Genomic DNA, 20428 nt, shown 5'->3' with positions numbered 1-20428 from the left:
GAGAATTGAGATTCATAACTCATTTATGTTTGTTTACGGATCTTTACATCAAAGACAAAAATTTTAAATCAGTAAAAACAAAACAGACATTTTTACATTAATGTGTTAATGTATTGGATGAGATCTGAATGTATAAATTGATATGATGTTAGGAGAATCAACCCTAAAAGAATATGTTTTATCTCCCAAATTTACAATAAAAAATTCCTTCATTATCCAGAATTATATATATATATATATATATATATATATATATATTCTAAAAGAGTAAACCTTAAATAGATAACTGTGTTTCAAAAATAAAAATTTTAGAATAAAATTCGAAAATCAAAGTTTTACTATTGGAAAGTCAATTGTGCGCTGAGACCTATTAATCCAACAAAATACGAAAAACGAACATTCAAAGAAATTGAGATTCATCATTCACAATTGGATTTACCTTTAGCCTAATGTAATTTGGATTAAAATTTCAGAATTTTTAACTTTTAAAGTCAGTGTAAATAAAATAAAAATCCAATTTAAAAAAGTTAAAAGTATATGAATTTTTAAATAAAAATAAGATTTAAATAAATGAATTTTTAATAGGTGTACAATATATTTTTTTGCCCACTCATAAATTTTTGTTTAAATACACCAAGTATAGCCTAACACAAATAATCAATGATGATAGACATCCTAGTCATTAAAGAAAAAAAAAATCTTAAAAATATGCTATGCTGGGCAATGGTACGAATGAGTATGAGTTTATAAAGCCTTTTAACGTAAAGAACAAGAGAATCTCTTTGAGAAATCTCCATTTAAATTTTTCCATATTAGCACATTTGTATTTGCTAAATCCATAAACAAAATAAAGAAAGGGATGACAACCTAGCTAAGTATTAATTATGGAGAGAGAGGTGTTAAATAACTTGGTTGATTAGATTAAAAGCTAATAATAAAAAGATTACAAGTGTATCATCTATCATCACACTACTAGGCAGAAAAATCTGAACATAAGAAAAACCAAAACGGTTGTCATTGACCAACCCACCATTTTTATGGTGAAATATTTAAAGAAAAGAATTAAAGTTTATCAGAAACGAGATGAAGTGAAGTGAGTAGTGATGGGAGAGTAGAATGCAAGAAAATGGGGGTGTTGATTAGGTTGGGGGGAGTGGTGACGTGTCCTTCCCTTTAATACAAGGAAGCGAGAGTGACATCACCAATCATTCGAAGATACTCAAAACAACTCTCACTACTCTTTTTTTCTCTCAAATTCTCAAATCTCACTCCTACTTGGATGCTTCTATTCTCTTTCTCTTACAAAAATTCTCGCTACACTTTGCATTCTGCATTTCCAATTCCTCCGTAATGGGTAAAGGTGGCGGCTGTGTTCCCAGCAAGAATAAGCCTCTGCCGGTCGCCGACGAAACTCCTACTCACTCTGCCCAACCTCCCTCGCTCCCGGCGAGCCACCACGAGACTGGACCCGACGCGCCGCCTCGGGAAGCGCCTGCGAATGCCTCGTCGGTCCCCAGCGCTGCCAAATTGAAGATCTTCATCGTGTTCTATTCGATGTACGGGCACGTGGAGGGGTTAGCGAAGAGGTTGAAGCGAGGCGTGGATGGCGTGGATGGTGTGCAAGGGGTTTTGTATAGGGTTCCGGAGACATTGCCGATTGGGGTGCTGAATCAGATGCGGGCGCCGCGCAAAGACCAGACCATACAGGAGATTGCGCCTGCGGATTTGGCGGCGGCGGATGGGTTGCTGTTTGGGTTCCCGACGAGGTACGGGTCCATGGCTGCGCAGATGAAGGCTTTCTTTGACTCCACTGGGAATTTGTGGAAGGAGCAGAAGCTCGCCGGGAAACCCGCTGGGTTCTTTGTTAGCACTGGTACTCAAGGAGGAGGCCAAGAAACTACAGCGTAAGAATTCTTTTTCTTTTTTCATTTTTCATTTTTCATTTTTCGTTTCTTGTTCGTTCTTGGTTTTGTGAATGTCGGTTCAATTTGGACCTTAATCGATGGATGGCATGTATTGTCTTAATTTTACAGATTGTATGGAAATTTGAGTTAGTAGAATATTTTTTCAATGCATTAATTGGTGTCCAAGACGTTGATTTCTATTGCTTAATGGGATTGTGTGGGAGGTTCATTTTCAAGATGAGTGATGTTTTTCAGTTTCTGGTCTTTAATTTACGAGGAGCTTTCTTCAGGGGTCTCAAACAGTTATCTTAGGTTTTCAGCTGCTCAATTGATGAGTAAATGTGACTCAAGAAAGTCTCATTTTACTCTTGAGTTCGTGTGTGCTACTTGTTATTTATGCTTCATACTATATCTAGATTGTCAAGTACCTACCAGCCTGATGAATTTCAGTTATAATGTGGGGATGATATCTAAATTCTAAAGATTGTTACATAAAGTTTAGGGTACTCTGCAGATTACAGTTTGTTAAGGAATAAACTCATTGTGGTAAACTTTTTTTCTTTTAAGTTTTCCGTAGATGAAGAGAACAATGTTTCCACTCCTTCCTATTCATTTAGATGATGAATGAAGTAACTCTACTCTCTGGAAGACAGACAAATAAGTCAAAATTGAATGTGAACTTGTACAGAGGTTTTGATAATGGAGATCGCATATTCTTCTTTACATAAAACTGATTTTATTATACCTGATGATGGAAAATGCAACGGTTTGTTAGATAATATTGCTTGAAAAGCAACATAAAAAACTGGAATGCTTTTTATTGCAGTTGGACGGCAATCACTCAGCTGGCACATCATGGAATGCTTTTTGTTCCTGTTGGATATACATTTGGACCCGGAATGTTCAAGATGGATTCCATTAGAGGGGGTTCTCCATATGGTGCTGGAGTGTTTGCTGGTGATGGCACAAGAGAACCAAGTGAAACAGAGCTCGCTCTTGCAGAGCATCAGGGCAAGTATATGGCTGCTGTAGTCAAGAGGCTTGCCCAGTCGTGATGGTGTTTTCATAATTTCATTCTATTCTTGTTGGTCATTTGTATTTTTTGACCTTTCTCTGTAGTCAAATTGGTTCTGGCATTTTACCATTGCATTGTGAGGAGGAATTACAGTCTGTTCCACTATTGATTCTATTGGGGTTGGGGATTCCCCTGTTGTTCTGGTCTGCATTGTTTCTGGAAGCTGTAGATGTTGATAGATTTACGTCAAATAATATTTGTGAATTTGTGTATCTTCTTTTTTCAATTCTTTCTGTGTGCCTTTATACATGAATGTGTATTATGACACGTGGTTATTTGCAGTGTCGATGATTTTCTTAATTTCCTTGTTACATAAGCAATTTAATTATGTAACTAGATAGATTCTTGCACTAATCTTGTTAAACCGCTCCAAGGATTTGTAGTTTACTGTGTGAGGGTGAATTTGGGGTGTGTCAATAACAGGACCATGACAGCTGTTGACACTAAAATTAACCTAACTAAAGTTGATCAAATAAAGCCGGAGATGCGAACATATACGATCGTTGGGCCTAATTAATTGTATTGTGAGAGATAGTTGCACGAAATCATAAACACATGAACGTGGACCCACAAATTCGGATTTATGCACCCCACTCATTTTACTCTTTCTCTTTAGTTTCTTCATATTTTAGTCCTTTCCAACCTATCTTTTAAATTCACCCGTTTCAATATCTTTTTCATATTTTAGTCGTTTATTGCAATTCATTTATCGTTTTTCGCTGAGGACTTGCGTAACGTAGCTTCAATTACTCACACTGCTACTAAAAAAACTCTTCTGGAGTAAATTGAATGAATACCAACCATATTAAGAAATAATATTTCATCCTCCACGAAATCATCTGAATGGAATCTGATTGATTCATCGAATTACAGGATTTATTTCATAATCTTCTCAGTAATTTTTTTTATAAAAATAAAGTAAAATAAATTTGGAATAAATTAAAACTAACTTATACAGGATAAAAATATAATTTTAGTGAAATTAGAGCATTTACAAATCAACTTCTACATATGTTAGCCATAACTTGAAAATGCTATTTATTTTATTTTATTTTGAAGTGAGGTACGCAATAATTTTTACTCACTTTAACATTCTTTTACAAATACCATCTTAACACATTAAAATCTTTGGCAGTATCCTATCAAAGTTTGACTCACAATAATTTATCAGAATTTTTTCGACTTTGTTTCAAATATTTCTCACTCACATAATTTATTATTGTTAATTTTAAATTAAAATCATATTATATTTCTTAAATTATACTAATTTTCTAATTAAATTATTGAAATGTTGTTGTTATGAGTTTGCTGCATTATTTATAAAATTTAAATAAATATAATTTTATTTTGTGCTCTATCAAATCTATTATGCATAAAAATATCATTGTTATAATATCTTCAAATTTAAATAAAATGAAGTATGATTTTAATATTAATTTAGCTATTACAAATATGACAAATGATTTTGAATTTATATATTTAAGTAATTATGCATCAAATATTTACCTCATAAATGTAATCAGTTTTTTTGTAAAAGAATTTAATAAGTTAAAATAGTAATTTATAATTTAAAAGAAACTAAAATAATTAACAGAGCATACTAAAGTACTTATAGTAATAAAAATTAAAAATAATTGTAAAAAATATAATTTTGTTTATTGTATTTTGTAAAATCCATAATGTCGATCTCTATTTTTCATAATTATAATATTTACATTTTACAAAGTCCATAAATTTTTTCAAAATATAGGAACGAAACTTACCTAAGATAAAAACTCAATAATCAACATTTAAATTCTGTATAATACTGAAAACAAAATTACAACTCAGAAAAATGAAAAGGTATTACCAATTTACCATTCATTTCGTAGGAATTTGATGGGTCCCTGATTGAAGAGGTGCAAACGGCATAGCATAGTCGCTCTCTATATAAACCCAACCGATCAGAGTTAGTTGTATTGCAGTAGCTCAGGACTATAAGCAGAGAGATTACGCAAAATCAAGAGAAAGAAAATGGAAGACACACTTTCAGGGTTGAGGTCTTTGATGGCTACTCACTCTCCTCCACTCGATGCCTTAGTTGTGCCTTCTGAAGATTATCACCAGGTGCATAATTCTATCCCTGTAATATGAGTAGATCCGAAATGTTCACTTTTCTCGATTATTTTCTCTAATCCTATGGATCTTTCCTTTTTAACTTGATATCGCTTCTACTATGGTGTTTTGAGTTTGCAGAGCGAATACGTATCTGCACGAGACAAGCGCCGCGAATTCGTTTCGGGCTTCACTGGAAGCGCTGGTTAGTCTCTGTCTTTTTTCGTTCTGCTTTGCAGAGCTAATCGATGATTTTCCGTTCTGCTTTCTTTCTTTATTGTTGTAGCTTCCTTCAGTTTTGTTTAGGGTTTAGGTCGCGTCCTATTTTCGTTTCACTGCCATTGTTCCAACGTTTCCAATATTGTGAGAATTATTTTTATAATATTTTTAAAGAATTACGGTTTTTTTCTTGTGTCGTGTCTTCATGTTTCATTTTTTTAATGTCATTAAGGCTTAGCACTCGTAACGAAGAACGAAGCGCTGCTTTGGACGGATGGAAGATATTTTTTGCAGGCTGAGCAAGAGCTTAGTGCTCAGTGGAAGCTAATGCGTATCGGTGAAGATCCTTCTGTAGATATCTGGATAGCTGATGTGAGTGACCTTGCACTAGATACAAATATATATATATATATATATATATACAAATATATATATATATATATATATATATATACAAATATATATATATATATATATATATATATATATATGTGTGTGTGTGTGTGTGTGTGTGTGTGTACGTATATGTCTATGGGGAATTCTTTATGGTGTACAATATATATACGGCATGGTGGGTGATGTGCGTACAATATCTATAACAACCTTAGTTTCATTTCACACACACAGGTGCGGAAATCAGTATATTGAAGGTCGATTATGCGTCATGCACTCTACCCCACTAAACTCTCATCTTTCTTCCGCCATTGTTGATAAATGCATGACGAGAGTAATTTTGGGCATCACTGAACCCAATTATTGAAACCATCCTCAGTATTTTTATTGTCAGTTTTAAAGCTGCTAACACTTCGCATTTTAAAGATATGTAAGGCACAATTTTAAGTTTCAGCATGAGACACAATCTTCAACTTCAGAATGAGGCAAAATAATATTATGATTTACCCATGACGTGACAGCATTTGAAATTATTGGCTTAGTAAATTTAGAACCTAGCACTTAACACTTGTACATTCTTTATATCTTCATCACATTGTAGCTGTTAGCAATAAGCTTAAAAATATGAAGCATTTCTTATTAGGAAGGACATTCCTATATAGTTATAGCTGTCTGGTTTGCATTAAGCATAATACAATCTATTTTCAGTTGCATTTGATTGATTTATCATCATGTCTAAAACTGGCAGGAGAAAGCTATAATTTGGTTGACTTACCCAGTTCCACGTTATTAACCAATACAGAAACACATTTTCATAATTTACACATCTAGACAGCCTAACAACATGTAATCATGTATTGTTCAGGAAGAGCTGACTAGCCTGCACTTGCATTAACACTCTTAAAAGAACGGGTTGTATATATTATTTTACTGTGGTATATCTATACTGATGAGTCTTTCCTTTCTCTAGAACTTGCCAAAAGAAGCATTTATTGGGGTTGACCCTTGGTGCATTTCAATCGATACTGCTCAAAGATGGGAGCGAGCTTTTTCTGAAAAACAGCAGAAGCTGGTCCAAACCACAAAAAATTTGGTAGATGAAGTTTGGAAAAATCGACCACAGGCAGAGATTAATGCTGTTATTGTACATCCACTGAAATTCGCAGGTCGCTCTGTTGCAGATAAGTTAAAAGATTTGAGAAAAAGGCTTCTGCAAGAGCAAGCCCGTGGTATAATTTTCACAGCACTTGATGAAGTAAGTGCATCTTCTGATACACTATTATATCATCATCTTTTCCCCTGACACAAAGGCTCTCTGCTCTGAGTTTGTGGATGCTTTATGCCGCACTCAGTTTTCATACCTTTTAAGAGTATTTCTTTAATTTGTAACTTTGTTTTGAATAATGTGGCTACAATACAGGTTGCGTGGTTATATAATATTCGTGGAAGTGATGTGGACTACTGTCCTGTTGTTCATGCGTTTGCTATTGTGACAATCAATACCGCTTTCATTTATGTAGACAAGCGAAAGGTTTCTGTTGAGGTTAGTTTGAGTAATTTCTGTCTCATCAGCTATGAATGTATTCCAGACCAGGTTATCAAATCACAATTTAAGTTGTGAATTGTCAAGCTAATTTTTAATTTGTGAATTGTAATTCATTATTTATATTAAATTTGAAGATTTTGAGACACCACAAAAAGTAGTTTGAACTGTATAATGTAAAAGTGCTGAGCTCAATGTAACAGTTTCAAATTTGAAATTGACAAAATAGCTCAACCATAAGTCTCAACACAATCATTACTCATAACTGAGTATGTGAAGCCTCAATTCAGAAGAATGAAAACAAATCAATGGAAACAGCCAAATAGAGCCTACAGACTACATCACATGATTATGTGAAGACTCTTGGTTTAGAAGGTTGAAAATAAAGAAGTAGAATAATCAAATAGGTTGAATGCTATAGCTCTCCTCCATGTTCATTTCAGTAAAATTGACTTATGCAAGTTTAAAATATATTTTAGAAAAGCTTACTTGAGAACTTCTGCAAATTAGCTTATACATAAACCAATCTTAGCTTATTAAGGAGAAACTATTTTTATTTTTGTTATTCTATTTAACCAATTTTAGCTTATGGAGGAGAAACTCGTTCTAGTTTTTCTTATTCTACATTCCTATAAGTGTTACCAAAAACATGCTTTATATCAAGTTGCCCCTGTTTCTTTATATAATCTATTCATTAGGCTCAATACTTCTCATCTTAACCAATCAAAGGGTACATTTCATGATCAAATTAAATGAGTTTTATTTACATTGAAATACTAAGAAAGGTCTTTTTGGAGAGTATTACTTTGGCTCATGATCTATTTAGACATTGGGAGGGGAAACATTGGAGAAATTAAAACTCAATAAAAAAATTGTGATTTGTGCCAGGTTCAAGCTCATTTAGTGGAGAACGAGATTGAAATTCGAGAGTATACAGATGTAAGCTCTGATGTTACATTGCTTGCAACAGATGAGCTTGATACTGTATCTACGGTCAAGAGAGTAAATGGTGGACATCAAGCAGAAGAAAATAGCAACCTCATATGGGCTGATTCAGGTTCATGCTGTTATGCACTGTATGCAAAGTTGAACCCTGATACAGTTTTGTTGCAGCAATCACCTTTGGCTCTTGCAAAAGCTTTAAAGGTTGTATTTTTTTTTCATCTTAACAAAGGTCTTTGGCTTTAGCTCAGAAGTTTAGTGTGGACCTTTTTCAAACCAACCTTGCACAAAAAATTTAGGAAGTGTGAATTGGATTCACATATATGGATGAATGTATCCAGGATTGCTAACAGATTTTATGTCACTTAAGTTTATTATTTTAGGAGGAAATTAAGAAAAAAAAGTATCAGCAGCAGTTGATTTAATAACAAATAACAAATTATATCGTGGAATTTTTTTCCCCATTTCAGCACTCAACATAGCTTATGTTTTTATTACTCCAATACTTTCAGAACTCGGTGGAATTGGATGGTTTAAAAAAGGCGCATATTCGTGATGGTGCAGCGGTCGTGCAATATCTTGTCTGGCTGGATAAGAAGGTTTGCATATTTGGATCCTATGTCTCAGAATATGTTCATTTTTTGGATGAGAACAGCCATGTTTTTTCATTCTCTTCTCTTAGTTTTTATATTTTTATTCCCTCATTTTATTTAATCTACTTAAAATGCAACATGTTATGACTTCTGAGGCATAGGATAAGATACACAGGCTTGGTTCAATGTGCAGATGCAGGATGTTTATGGAGCTTCTGGATACTTTTTGGAGAAGGATTCTGTGAAAAAGGAGAAGCAGTTGTAAGTTTCTTAAATTTGAACTGTACTCATCTCTAACATGCTTATTATAATACACATTTGTGGAAGCTGGGAAAAGGTTGACAAGTTTTATTTGTGAACAGGGAAATCATGTCAGATTAAAATTTCCTCTATAAAGCTTCTGGCAAAATTAACATTATGAAATAAGAGTTATTTTGACCTTTGTTAAAGTAGGTTTTAAAAGATCACTGAGGATGTTTATAGTCTGGGCATATCTTTCACAGTAATTAGCTCCATATGCATCAGTAAAAAGCTTAATCATAAGGTGACTTATAGATATTTGTTTTAACTTTGGCAGGCAGTCCTTGAAATTGACTGAGGTGACTGTAAGTGACCAGCTTGAAAGTTTCCGAGCATCCAAAGAGGTGGAGCTAACTAAACATTTAAGTGCTTATTTGGATAGACTTTTCTAGAAAGTTTTGAACTAAAAATAATGGATACGTGTAGTTCCTAAAATTGTGTATTTCCCTTGATACATTTTTAGGCTTTGTTATGCACTATACTATATGTTCCTCCCTAGAATCTGTTCAACCCACTGTATGCTGGGTAATGACTGATGACTGACCTTCCCAAGTATTTCTGCATATTCTGCATATAAGCTGGACTTAAAATGTTGTGAACTGTTTGGTATGTTATATGTAGGAAATAGGGATCACATTTTTTCTTGCAACTTCATTTTCGTGAGCACACAATGCCATGGATTTGAAGGGAATGAAAATAATGAGGAAGATTGTTTTTTTCCTATGAACTTAAATGGAACATGAATGCCTTAAAGTTTATTTTTAGTGAAGAGAGTATGCAAGCCTATATGTAATCCTAAGTTTTCTTACCCCTATTTTCAGCATTTCAAAGGATTGAGTTTCCCAACTATTTCGTCAGTTGGCCCAAATGCAGCTATCATTCATTATTCTCCTAAGGCAGAAGCATGTGCTGAACTTGATCCAGACAAAATTTATCTCTTTGATTCTGGAGCCCAGGTCTGTCTTATCCTTAGCAACTTGTAGCACGGACATTTTTTGTGAATTTTGTTGTTTTTACGTTTTGCAAATGTGATCTCTACCTCTGTATATTGATAACTGGTGGTTTCTCTGAAGTATCTAGATGGAACAACAGATATTACACGAACAGTTCATTTTGGGAAACCTTCAACTCATGAAAAAGCGTGTTACACAGCAGTATGTGCCCTTTTTTCTTTGCTGTTTTTGCAAGTTACATAGTTTCAAAACTATAATTATGAATCAATTACACACGGTTTTATTTCTGGAAATAGAAAGTACCAAATTTTCAGAGTTTGTTTGAGATGGAGATATAAGAAAGAGGGAGCCTATTTCTTGTTGGACCCTGAAGGAAACCCTTCCCTCCCAAATTGATCGGGGAGTGGGAGAAGATCTCACTTTTTCAAAAAAAGAATTCGCTTTAGTTTCTTAAAATACACTAATTTATATAGTGTAAAAATAATTGAATAAAAATCAGTCCCTACTTTTTTCCAAGTGATAATGGTGTTAGATCTCTGCTGAGTTGGCTAACACTGTTATACCAACATACTAGGGTAGGGACTGATTTCTGAACTATTTTTTTTATTTGTAGTGAACATAATATGTTCAATGCAGGGTCCGAAGCAATATAGGGGCCCAATTTTTAATTTAACCATCATTGAATGTCAAGTTTCTATCCCTGAATAGAAAATCAAGTTGACATAGGGAGCAAATTTTAAAAGTAGTCGTTTTCCTTTGTTAAACTTTTTTTAGTCAGGGAAGTGTTTTATTAGTGTATAATATTTTGTAAAGTTACACACTTATTTGTCAGCAACCAGATCACACAATCATATTCTGTAGTCATCCACTGTTATATTACGTTGCCTGATTTGCTAAACATTTTGCAGGTACTAAAGGGTCACATTGCTCTTGGAAATGCTAGATTTCCTAATGGGACAAATGGTATAAAATAAATTTACCAACTTAACTGTCAAATTCTGTGAAAAATTGAGACAGTTTCCATCTCACATACAATAACTTGGCAACTTTGTTTTGTTTCTTTCAAATACTTTTAGGGCATGCTCTTGATATTCTTGCTCGAATTCCTTTGTGGAAAGATGGTCTTGACTATCGACATGGTACTGGTCATGGAATTGGGTCCTATCTCAATGTTCACGAAGGTATTATATTGAGGAACTACCACTATTTGTTTCTTGCTTATTTTGATTCCATATTCTAGTTTTTTCCTTTTCCCCAATTCAATACAAAATTAAATTAATCTAATGTAAATTCCGCAGGACCTCACCTAATCAGTTTCAGACCACATGCTCGAAATGTACCATTGCAATCTTTTATGACTGTTACAGATGGTTAGTATCATTATATCATAGCAGACCATGAAATTGTGATTACCCCATTATTTGTCTATTATTATTATATTTGATTGTTCTGAATCATTTTCAAAGACCAGAATTGTTCGATTGTAATTGAATGCACGTTATAAATGTTGCATCGAATTTGTTTTTCCAGAGCCTGGTTACTACGAGGATGGAGCGTTTGGGATAAGATTGGAGAATGTGCTTATTGTCAAAGACGCTGATACAAAATTCAATTTTGGTGATAAAGGTTACTTATCGTTTGAGCACATTACCTGGGTAAGTCCTAATATGTGTACTTGTTTGTCTTCAATTTATTTGCGTGGGATGTTTATTTTGAATTATGTAAAAAGCCTTTGCACTTAATTATTCAATTCTTCAGATTTTAATTCAACTGAACTAATTAGTGCTTTAATGCAATTTCATGATTATTGTTTTTGTTATTAATGTTGTTGTTATTATTTTAAGATGCTTATAATAGAAATCTGTTATAATTGTTAGCTTTATTACACTTGATTGCATCAAAATTTCTATTTGCGTTTAAAACTCTGCTACAAATTTATTTTCCTTGTTACCTATCTCTGAACTTTGTTTTAGGCTGGTAGTTTTGGACCTTCGGTATTGTATAATTTAATTTAAAACTGGAGAATTTTCCATGATTACAAAACAAGTGATATTTAAATAATTCAACTGTCTGTTACTGACAATATAATACTATTTCTAATGGTATTTCATAAGTGTTTTGTGTTTCTTGTCCAGGCACCATATCAAGCGAAGTTGATTGACCTGAAACTTTTAAGTCCTGACGAGATAAATTGGCTGAACTCTTATCACTCCACATGTAGAGATATTCTAGCGCCATATTTGGATGAAGTTGAAAGTGCTTGGCTGAAGAAAGCTACTGAACCTATAGGTGCATGAGCTGCCTTTGGAGTTGATAAGCTAATAACTTACTTGCTTCAGCGTTATTTTTATGGCCATTTTCTTCCGTATCCCTATTATACTGTAATCTAGATTTTAGATGCATTGAGATGCCTATTCCTTCGAATCAATATGCAGCGTATATCAATTCTGCATATTTAGAATGTTAATTGTCTATCCATTCGGCATTCCTGCATCGGCTCTTTTCTTTTTCCTTGTATTGTAAATAAGTCGGATCTTGTACCTAAAACTCATGAACCACTAGTACAGATGAAAGTGAACGGAATTTCATTTTACCATTTTTATCACCAACCATTGGTTTTCTGACCACATAACATTTCCTCAGTCTCTACCGTTTAGGAAAATCCCTGGAGAAAATGCATTTTTGAACACGTCTAAGAATTAGTGATAAATGCATTTTGTCTTCAAATATTAATGAAAAGTTATACAACATCATGTGATAGTTTTTCTCAAAGAACACGCTAGTTCTTGTAGACAAGAAGAGATGTTGAACACTTTCATCTTGATCCACAAAGAAATTAAGAAATTTTGATAATCTTATGTTAAATGAAAGCGCAGGGTTTTTTCTCTTTGATCTATTGGGGACTGATTTTATTTTTGTATATTTTAGACTTTTGTATGTACTCTTAGTATGCTAAATCAATTTGAACTGTTAAATAGATGACGTAATCAATGAAAACATGATTTAATTATCAATAATAACTTCTTGATGAAGATCAAATTGTTTGCACCAGATACAATTACACGAGTTAACCCAAAGAAGTAACAAAACACACATTAATAGAAGTTGTGGAAACATAAGCCGATTTTGGTTGAAAACTTAAAATTTAATAAGTCAAACTTACTAAACATGATTTTAATTAAAAACATGATATGATAATTGGGTGAAGTCTTAGAGAAAAACAATTTCTTTATATTATATTTATAAAAGAAAAGTTGTGCACATAAAGTATAAGTTAAGTGTAAAATTAAATAAGTAAAATACGATTTCATTTGTTTAATTTTGTACTGAAATCATAATTTATGTACATGATTTTAATTAAAATAATGATATGATAATTGGGTGAAGTCTAAAGAGAAAGACAATTTCTTTGTGTTATATTTATAAAAGGAAGAGTTGTGTACATAAAGTATACGTTTAGTGTAAAATTAAATAAGTGAAGTACAATTTCATTTGTTTAATTTTGTATTGAAGTCGTAATTTATGTACGTGATTTCTGTGTAATTTGTTTTGGACATTCTTAAGTCATGTCTTTTATGTCTTTTGTATATGTGTTTCACTCTTTTAAAATTTTGTTTTGTATTTGTTATATGATTTTATTATTATGTTATTTAAAAATAAATAAATTGATTTATATTATATAATTATGTTTTTATATTAATATACTATTAATGAAAAGTAGTTAATTATTAAAAACACACACATATATATAGTGATTTAATAAATAATAATTATTATTATTATAAGAAAAAATAACACATATATTGATTGATTTTTTTTAAAAAAATTAAAAATTATAAGAAAAAAAATTAAAAATATGAAAAATAATAAAATTATATTGAAGAATTCAAATGAAGTGATTTATTTTACTTTTTGTTTTTTTTAATTAAATATTTAAAATTTTGTCATTTTGTAGCTTTGTTTGATTGAATTAGATTTTGAATAAACATAAAGTTAAATGCATGATATTTGTTGGGTAAAAATAAAATAAATAAGAGTATTAAATTATGTAAACAAATTTAAATAAAGTAGTAAATAAATATTACAAGAAATAACATTTTATTGTTTATCTGGAGAATGATAAATTTTATTTTGATAATAACAACATTTTTTTAACATATTTAAAATTGGTTTATCTAGTTTATTATGAATACGATTAATAGTTAATTTTTCTAATTTCTCATGTTACATGTGGTGGTGTTAGGTATGAAATTTAGTCTCACATAATTAAATCAACAATTTTTATTTTGAACAGATGAGATTGGATTTCATAAACCTTATAAACATCGTGGAGGCTCTAGACTCAATTAACAAATGTCATTAATTCTAAATTACAACACAAACAACAAATGATGATAACAGGAGAAGACAACCAAAGATTTTGAAACTCTAAATAATCATACTACTAATCGTTTAATTTAACCTTGAAACTCTAAATAATCATATTACTAATAGTTTAATTAAACCTTGTATGACAAAACTTGATTTCCAAGTTGGAGAATGACTATTTCTTTAACATCAAATTCTAATTTTTCTTATACATGACACGTGCTATATTTAATTCCAAACTTCCTTAATTTTGAAAGATTTTCAAAGTATCATTTTCCTCATCAAAGTATGGTGCCTTGAGGTGTGGGAAACATAGTTTTGAAGAAATTGTGATACTTGTTGATGCACGTGACTAGCCTAGTTAAATTTAATGTCATTGGCCCAGTCTGATTTAATGGCATTGGCCCAGTCTGATTTAATGGCTTTGTCTTGTCCAGAGGCTGATTCATCATCCCAATGTCTTCTAATTTAACTTTTCAGATACATTTATTCATCATTATAAATATTGTTCTAAAAGAACTAATTACAGTAGTTGAGTTTGTCCTTAGAAACTGCTACACATTCATGCACTCTAAATTCAAATTATTGACTCAGGATATGATTTTATCAGATTCAAATTTAACCGCTTTGATATTCAATCATCAGTTGCAAATTTGCAATTGTAGTTCTTGGTGAAGACATTTCTAATACGAGTTATAGTTAAAATAATAAATTTAAGACTTCAATTTTGTTAAGTAACTTACTCCAATACGTTAATATAACATCAATTAAAGTTTTAAATAATGAGAGTATAAAATATAAAAGTTGTTAAAATATAAATGATAAAAAAATTACAAATAATTTGATATAGTAAAACTATTTTATATAAAAGAAAACTCGGTTATATTAATTTTGATTACTTATAGTCTAAGTTTCTACATATCCAAGATGCAGATAGAGCCTCTGATTGAAATTTAAAACTTTTTTTTTCTCTAATCACAATTTGTGAGATATTTACGATGTGATATTTATTAATAACGTTATTAACTCTCTTGTTTAAGAGATCATTCACATATAATATATCGAGGTGTATATTTTTGGGTCGGGAAATGCTCCTCTTTTTCTTTCTGAATATTCCCAATCAGCAATATTACACAAATTTCATTTTTATAGGGTGGAATATCTATAAAAAGTAGTATGACGTATAAGTTTGTATTTGAAATATAATGGGTGAGGATAATAAATATTGTTTGTACATTTATTTTGATTTGTGTGTATATTTATAGAATTATTAAATTTTACTTATAATAAATTATTGAGTTAATTTTAAAATTTGGATAAGATTTCGTATCATTATTATATATGTTAATCATATTGGGTCAATAAACACTTGTAATCAATAAATAAAATATTATTAAAATTCAGAAATCGAGATAAAAAGACTTGATTCATATAAACATGCAAAGATTTAAGATGAAACTAAAGTTAAATATATATTTTATAATTATTAAAAATTTACATAATATCATAAAAAATTAAAATTACCCTTAATTTTATTTTTTTAATAATATTATTAATAAAAATAAATATAGTTCTTTATATAATAATATTAATAATAATATAATATTAATTATATATATAAATAAATAAATTATTTTATTATTATTATTTAAATATTTTTAAAGATAATGATAAATTTGTAAATTTATATTTTACATTTTTTAAAAATTAAATTTTTTACACAATGATCCTATCAATCAGAAACTGCAATAAACTTTTCTCACAAATTTATTTCAATATATCTCAATCCAAATAACTTCACTTTCCTCTCATATCACTCATAATTCACTCCTTTAAATCTTTTTCATAATTTAAACACCATAAAACCTATTTCAACGACATTCGATAACTATTCGATTGTTGTTAAATAATAGAATTAAAATTTATAATGTGATTATAAAATTGATTGTGAAAATGAATTATTATCCTAAAGAATATACCACTCTTTTGGATGAATATTATCTGATGCAAAATATAATAATTGATGACATAAAAATTGTGAGAACAAAGTTTATGAATTGAGGTGGGGCACAATGATTGTCATAGTCTTCTTCTAAAATGCAGATGAAGAAAACGTGATTTATTCAACAAAATCAGATTGTAAACTTTTCTTCATTCAAATCTTGCATTTTGAAAGAAAGTGTTCTGTTCTAATACTTGACTCCTATATTATGTTCTCATGTTGGATTGTTCAAACACTTGCAATTATATTATGATTTTTCTTTAATAAAGGTCTTTGTTGTACATATTTAATCCCAAACATAAAATTCATATAACAAAATAATGAAAAAGAAACGCAAAATGAAAAAAACAACAAGTCCAGAATTATATTAAATCTAATTTATTAAAACTCCTCATTAATCTCTTTTTAATTTGTAAAGAAAAACAAAATATAATTTCCTCCTATCATGTGTATCTTCGATTTTAACCTCCCTTCTAACCCTATTCAATTGTTTTTTAATTTTATTGATTTAGAATTGAAAAAGTATTTTTAGAAATATTAAAAAAAACTGATTAAACGTAATTTTAAATATTTTTGGAAATAATTTTTGAATCATATGAGGGTTTTCTCCATTAGTTTCTCTTAATGTTTTAGTTTAGGAAAATAAGGTTTTGTTATGCCTATTGTAATCATTCTTTGTTTTATCGTGAACGTTGACTACTTCCTCAAATACAGCTACTTTGATAGAACCACAAGGATAAAAAAAATGCATCAAACGCAGACAATTTAGGCGGCTATTTTTTATACTTATTTACATATTTGACTTTTAATAAATAATGACATAAACAATGACCCACAATCGATTCTCTTGCGGATATCAAAATTAAAGAGGGTAGATAATAATAAATATTTTATTCATTTTTATATTAGATAAGGAAACCGTGTTTCTTAATTTAATTACAACAATATAATTTTGCATTTACTATGTATTACCTTTGAAAAAAGATAAAAATAGTGAACACAAATACAAATTTTTAATTGATCTTACATTTAAAATAAAATATACCTATATATATATATCAATTTAAACATTAAATGTTAAAAATATATATACCTCTTACGAATTAATTTTTTTCAAAGACTTTTTTTCACATGTTTATCACAAAAAATAATTAGTTGCTACAATGACTAAATTAAAGACTATTTTAGATACTAAAAAGAATTTGATTTTTAAATTAGTTTCTATTATTGTTATATAATTTTTAAATTGGTATCTAATTAGCTACTAAGGTTTTAACTACCAATTATTTAAATTCTAAATTTAGTAGCAAAACATTGGTTGCTAATTAGAGGTTAATTTAGAAACCATTTAACAATAATAGAAACTAATTTAGAAACTCATTTTTTTAGTATCTAAAATAATGACTAATTTAGTAACTATAACAACTAATTTATTTTTAGTTTCTATTTCATGATTTTCTTGTAGTGAACTATGTCTAAGATATGATTATCACACCATCCATACCATAATAGAAAACACACAAAAATAAATTATTAATCTAAAATTTCCATTATATAAAATAATGACAACCTATTTATCATCTTACATACTTTTTACTCATCCTTACATTTATATCTTAATTAAATAATTTAATTTAATAATATTTATTAATATAGAGTTGTTAAATACAAATAAGAGAAAATGTGAATTATTTTATTAAAATAATAGTAATAAAGAGTTGCAATGTAAAAGTATGTCACAACTATACAAACCTATAAAAAGAGAGTAAAAATATAACTTTCTTAATATAGAAACGAGACTCTAACAACTATAAAAGTTATATCATACAATCTTTTATGTTATATAAAACATCTATTTGTTATTTAGGTTGTGTGTATATATTACCCTTCTTAATAAGGTAGTATTTATGTTGAATCCAAACTGCGATAATTGTGAAACGGTGTCACATGGCCATTAACAGGCAAAAAGAGATTAAAGAGTGTAAAGCGAAGAAGATAATTAAGAGAATAATAATAAGGTGGAAATAAGGAAAAAAAAGTGTTGTAATTAAGATGAGGAAGAAGAAGAAAAAGAAAAGTGGATTGAAGAGTAAAAGAGGTGGGTGAAGACATCAATGAGAAGCTTGGAGATGAAGTTCACAGTGTTTGGTCATTTGAGAAAGCGAATGATGAGAAGAACCAAATATACCCAACGCTTTCTCTCCGCTCAGTTTCAGCTCCTTCACTTTCTTCCTCATCCCCACACCTTCTTTATCCACCATCACTCTTCTCACCACCTCCGCCACCTCTTCCCTTCCCACAACTCCTCCATCCTTCTCCGCCGTCCGCACCGCCACCCCAAGCTCCTCCGACAGCATGAAAGCATTCATCTTCTGCTCAGCGTAAAGTGGCCACGCCACCATGGGAACGCCATTCTCCACGCTCTCCAAAACAGAATTCCAACCGCAGTGCGTTACGAAACCCCCCGTCGCAGGATGTTGTAGGATCTCGGCCTGCGGGGCCCACATCGAGACCACCACCCCCAACCCCTCCGTCCTTTTCACAAACCCTTCTGGTAAGTAACTCATTGTATAGTCAACGCCACTCGCCACGTCGAAAAACGCGCCACTCGCGTCACCTTCGCATGGTGGCCGCACCACCCAAACAAACCTCTGCTGGCTCAGCTCCAACCCCAACGCTACCTCCCTCATTTGGTTCTCCGACATTGTCCCACCGCTCCCGAACGACACGTAGATCACCGACTCATCCGGTTGCCCGTCCAGCCATTGCAAAACCGCATCCTTCTTTCCACCCTCCGGTTTCTTCTCTGCGCTTCTCACCAAGGGTCCAACAGCGTACACCTCTCCCTTCGTAAACCGTCCCAAAATCCCATTCTCTCTCAGGGCTTTCGTCGCAGCGGGCTCAAGGTCTTCCCACGTGTTCATCAAAATTCCATCAGCGGCTACGATCTGCTTTGCCGCTTCAAGGTAACCCTCGTACATCTCCCCTCCCGGAGATGAAAACGGTTCGAGCGTGTCCTCGAACCGGACCGGTTCGCAGCCGGGAATCGAAAGTGGTTCGCGGCTTTCGGCGTGTGTTTCCATAATTTTCTTGTCCGACACGGAAAAATAAACTGTAACAGCAGAGAACCAGGCGCTGGTGGCGAAGTAAACGTAGGTTAGCATGGAAAGGTCACGTGCCATGGGCAAAGCTGGAAGACCGAACATGTCAACGATAAGAGCTGAAGGAGGAGGAAGGTTATCGATGGATGTGATGGAGGAGCGTAGAAATGGAAGGGAGTCGAGCATGGTTAACCCGATTCGTACTGCTAAGGGAGGATTGGGTGGTAGTTTGTGGGAGACATCGATGGGAGGAACATGGACGATGTTGAGGGAGCTAAGGTTGGATGTTTGTTGGAGAATCTGAGAGGTTGTGGTTATGGAATCGGTGGTGACGATGAAGATGGTGACGTGGAAGGAGTGGTGTGTGAGGAGGCGCTTGCCAAGCTCCACCATGGGAATTATGTGCCCCATGCCGGGACTTGCCAGAAGAACTGCATGTGGTTTTGATGTTACCATATCTCTCTCTCTCTCTCTCTCTCTCTCTCTCTCTCTCTCTCTCTCTCTCTCTCTCTCTTACGATCGATTTAAGGTTTCGACCTCCTCTTTTCAGCTTTAACTTCCTCCTTTATAACCAAAATTACATTCATTCATCTTCTTTTCTCTTAAACTGCTACATTTCTAGTATACCATGGTTGTTAAGTGGATATAAAAAAGATTTGGACATCAATGTACCAAGATCCTATTTTTTTATATATATATTTTAATATAAGCTATTAATGCATGTTATTAAAAATATATTATAAAATATAAGTGTTTTGTTTTATACGGTGGAAAAGGATATTTTTCTTTAAAGAATATTATAGTTTGGTTGAAAATTATACGGCGCACTAAGTAAAATATCCAATTTAAAAAATATTTATTAATTTTTTTATAATTTTATCATCGTTTTAATATAATTTTAAAAAAAAACATTAATTTTATAAAAAAATTAATTTTATTGT

At 31.7% G+C, this 20428-nt stretch overlaps 3 protein-coding genes across 3 annotated transcripts; 2 read left to right on the top strand and 1 right to left on the bottom strand.

Annotated features, from left to right (window-relative positions):
• Positions 1–1077: 1077 nt before the first annotated feature.
• On the top strand, positions 1078–3191 carry LOC137810193 (probable NAD(P)H dehydrogenase (quinone) FQR1-like 2). The gene is made up of 2 exons (XM_068611344.1): positions 1078–1904; positions 2731–3191. Exons 1-2 carry the CDS (start codon positions 1351–1353, stop codon positions 2957–2959), a joined length of 783 nt encoding a protein of 260 aa, XP_068467445.1. The 5' UTR covers positions 1078–1350; the 3' UTR covers positions 2960–3191.
• A 1609-nt stretch (positions 3192–4800) lies between these two features.
• Positions 4801–12625, top strand: LOC137810192 (aminopeptidase P1). Its single transcript, XM_068611343.1, has 16 exons — positions 4801–5085; positions 5215–5278; positions 5525–5664; positions 6656–6940; positions 7106–7228; positions 8117–8374; positions 8683–8769; positions 8957–9024; positions 9341–9407; positions 9885–10019; positions 10137–10217; positions 10925–10979; positions 11093–11197; positions 11315–11386; positions 11547–11671; positions 12152–12625. The coding sequence occupies exons 1-16, from the start codon at positions 4993–4995 to the stop codon at positions 12311–12313; spliced, it is 1920 nt and encodes a 639-aa protein (XP_068467444.1). The 5' UTR covers positions 4801–4992; the 3' UTR covers positions 12314–12625.
• Positions 12626–18400: 5775 nt separating this feature from the next.
• LOC137810194 (UDP-glycosyltransferase 72E1-like) lies at positions 18401–20188 on the bottom strand. The gene has a single exon (XM_068611345.1). It carries the CDS (start codon positions 19941–19943, stop codon positions 18498–18500), a length of 1446 nt encoding a protein of 481 aa, XP_068467446.1. The 5' UTR covers positions 19944–20188; the 3' UTR covers positions 18401–18497.
• Between the last annotated feature and the right edge of the window lie 240 nt (positions 20189–20428).

The sequence above is a fragment of the Phaseolus vulgaris genome, chromosome 2 (genome assembly GCF_000499845.2).
Source record: "Phaseolus vulgaris cultivar G19833 chromosome 2, P. vulgaris v2.0, whole genome shotgun sequence".
Taxonomy (NCBI): Eukaryota; Viridiplantae; Streptophyta; class Magnoliopsida; order Fabales; family Fabaceae; genus Phaseolus; species Phaseolus vulgaris.
The sequence above is the reverse complement of the archived record's forward strand: the minus strand, read 5'-3'. Positions and strand labels throughout refer to the sequence as shown.

Bases quoted from the DNA above. Each gene is read 5' to 3' on its own strand.
- LOC137810193 (XM_068611344.1), top strand. From the start codon at position 1,351: ATGGGTAAAGGTGGCGGCTGTGTTCCCAGCAAGAATAAGCCTCTGCCG. The intron at 1,905-2,730 runs GTAAGAATTCTT...TTTTTATTGCAG, and splicing joins GGAGGCCAAGAAACTACAGC to TTGGACGGCAATCACTCAGC.
- LOC137810192 (XM_068611343.1), top strand. From the start codon at position 4,993: ATGGAAGACACACTTTCAGGGTTGAGGTCTTTGATGGCTACTCACTCT. The intron at 8,375-8,682 runs GTTGTATTTTTT...CAATACTTTCAG, and splicing joins CTCTTGCAAAAGCTTTAAAG to AACTCGGTGGAATTGGATGG. The intron at 11,387-11,546 runs GTTAGTATCATT...TTGTTTTTCCAG, and splicing joins TTTTATGACTGTTACAGATG to AGCCTGGTTACTACGAGGAT.
- LOC137810194 (XM_068611345.1), bottom strand. From the start codon at position 19,943: ATGGTAACATCAAAACCACATGCAGTTCTTCTGGCAAGTCCCGGCATG.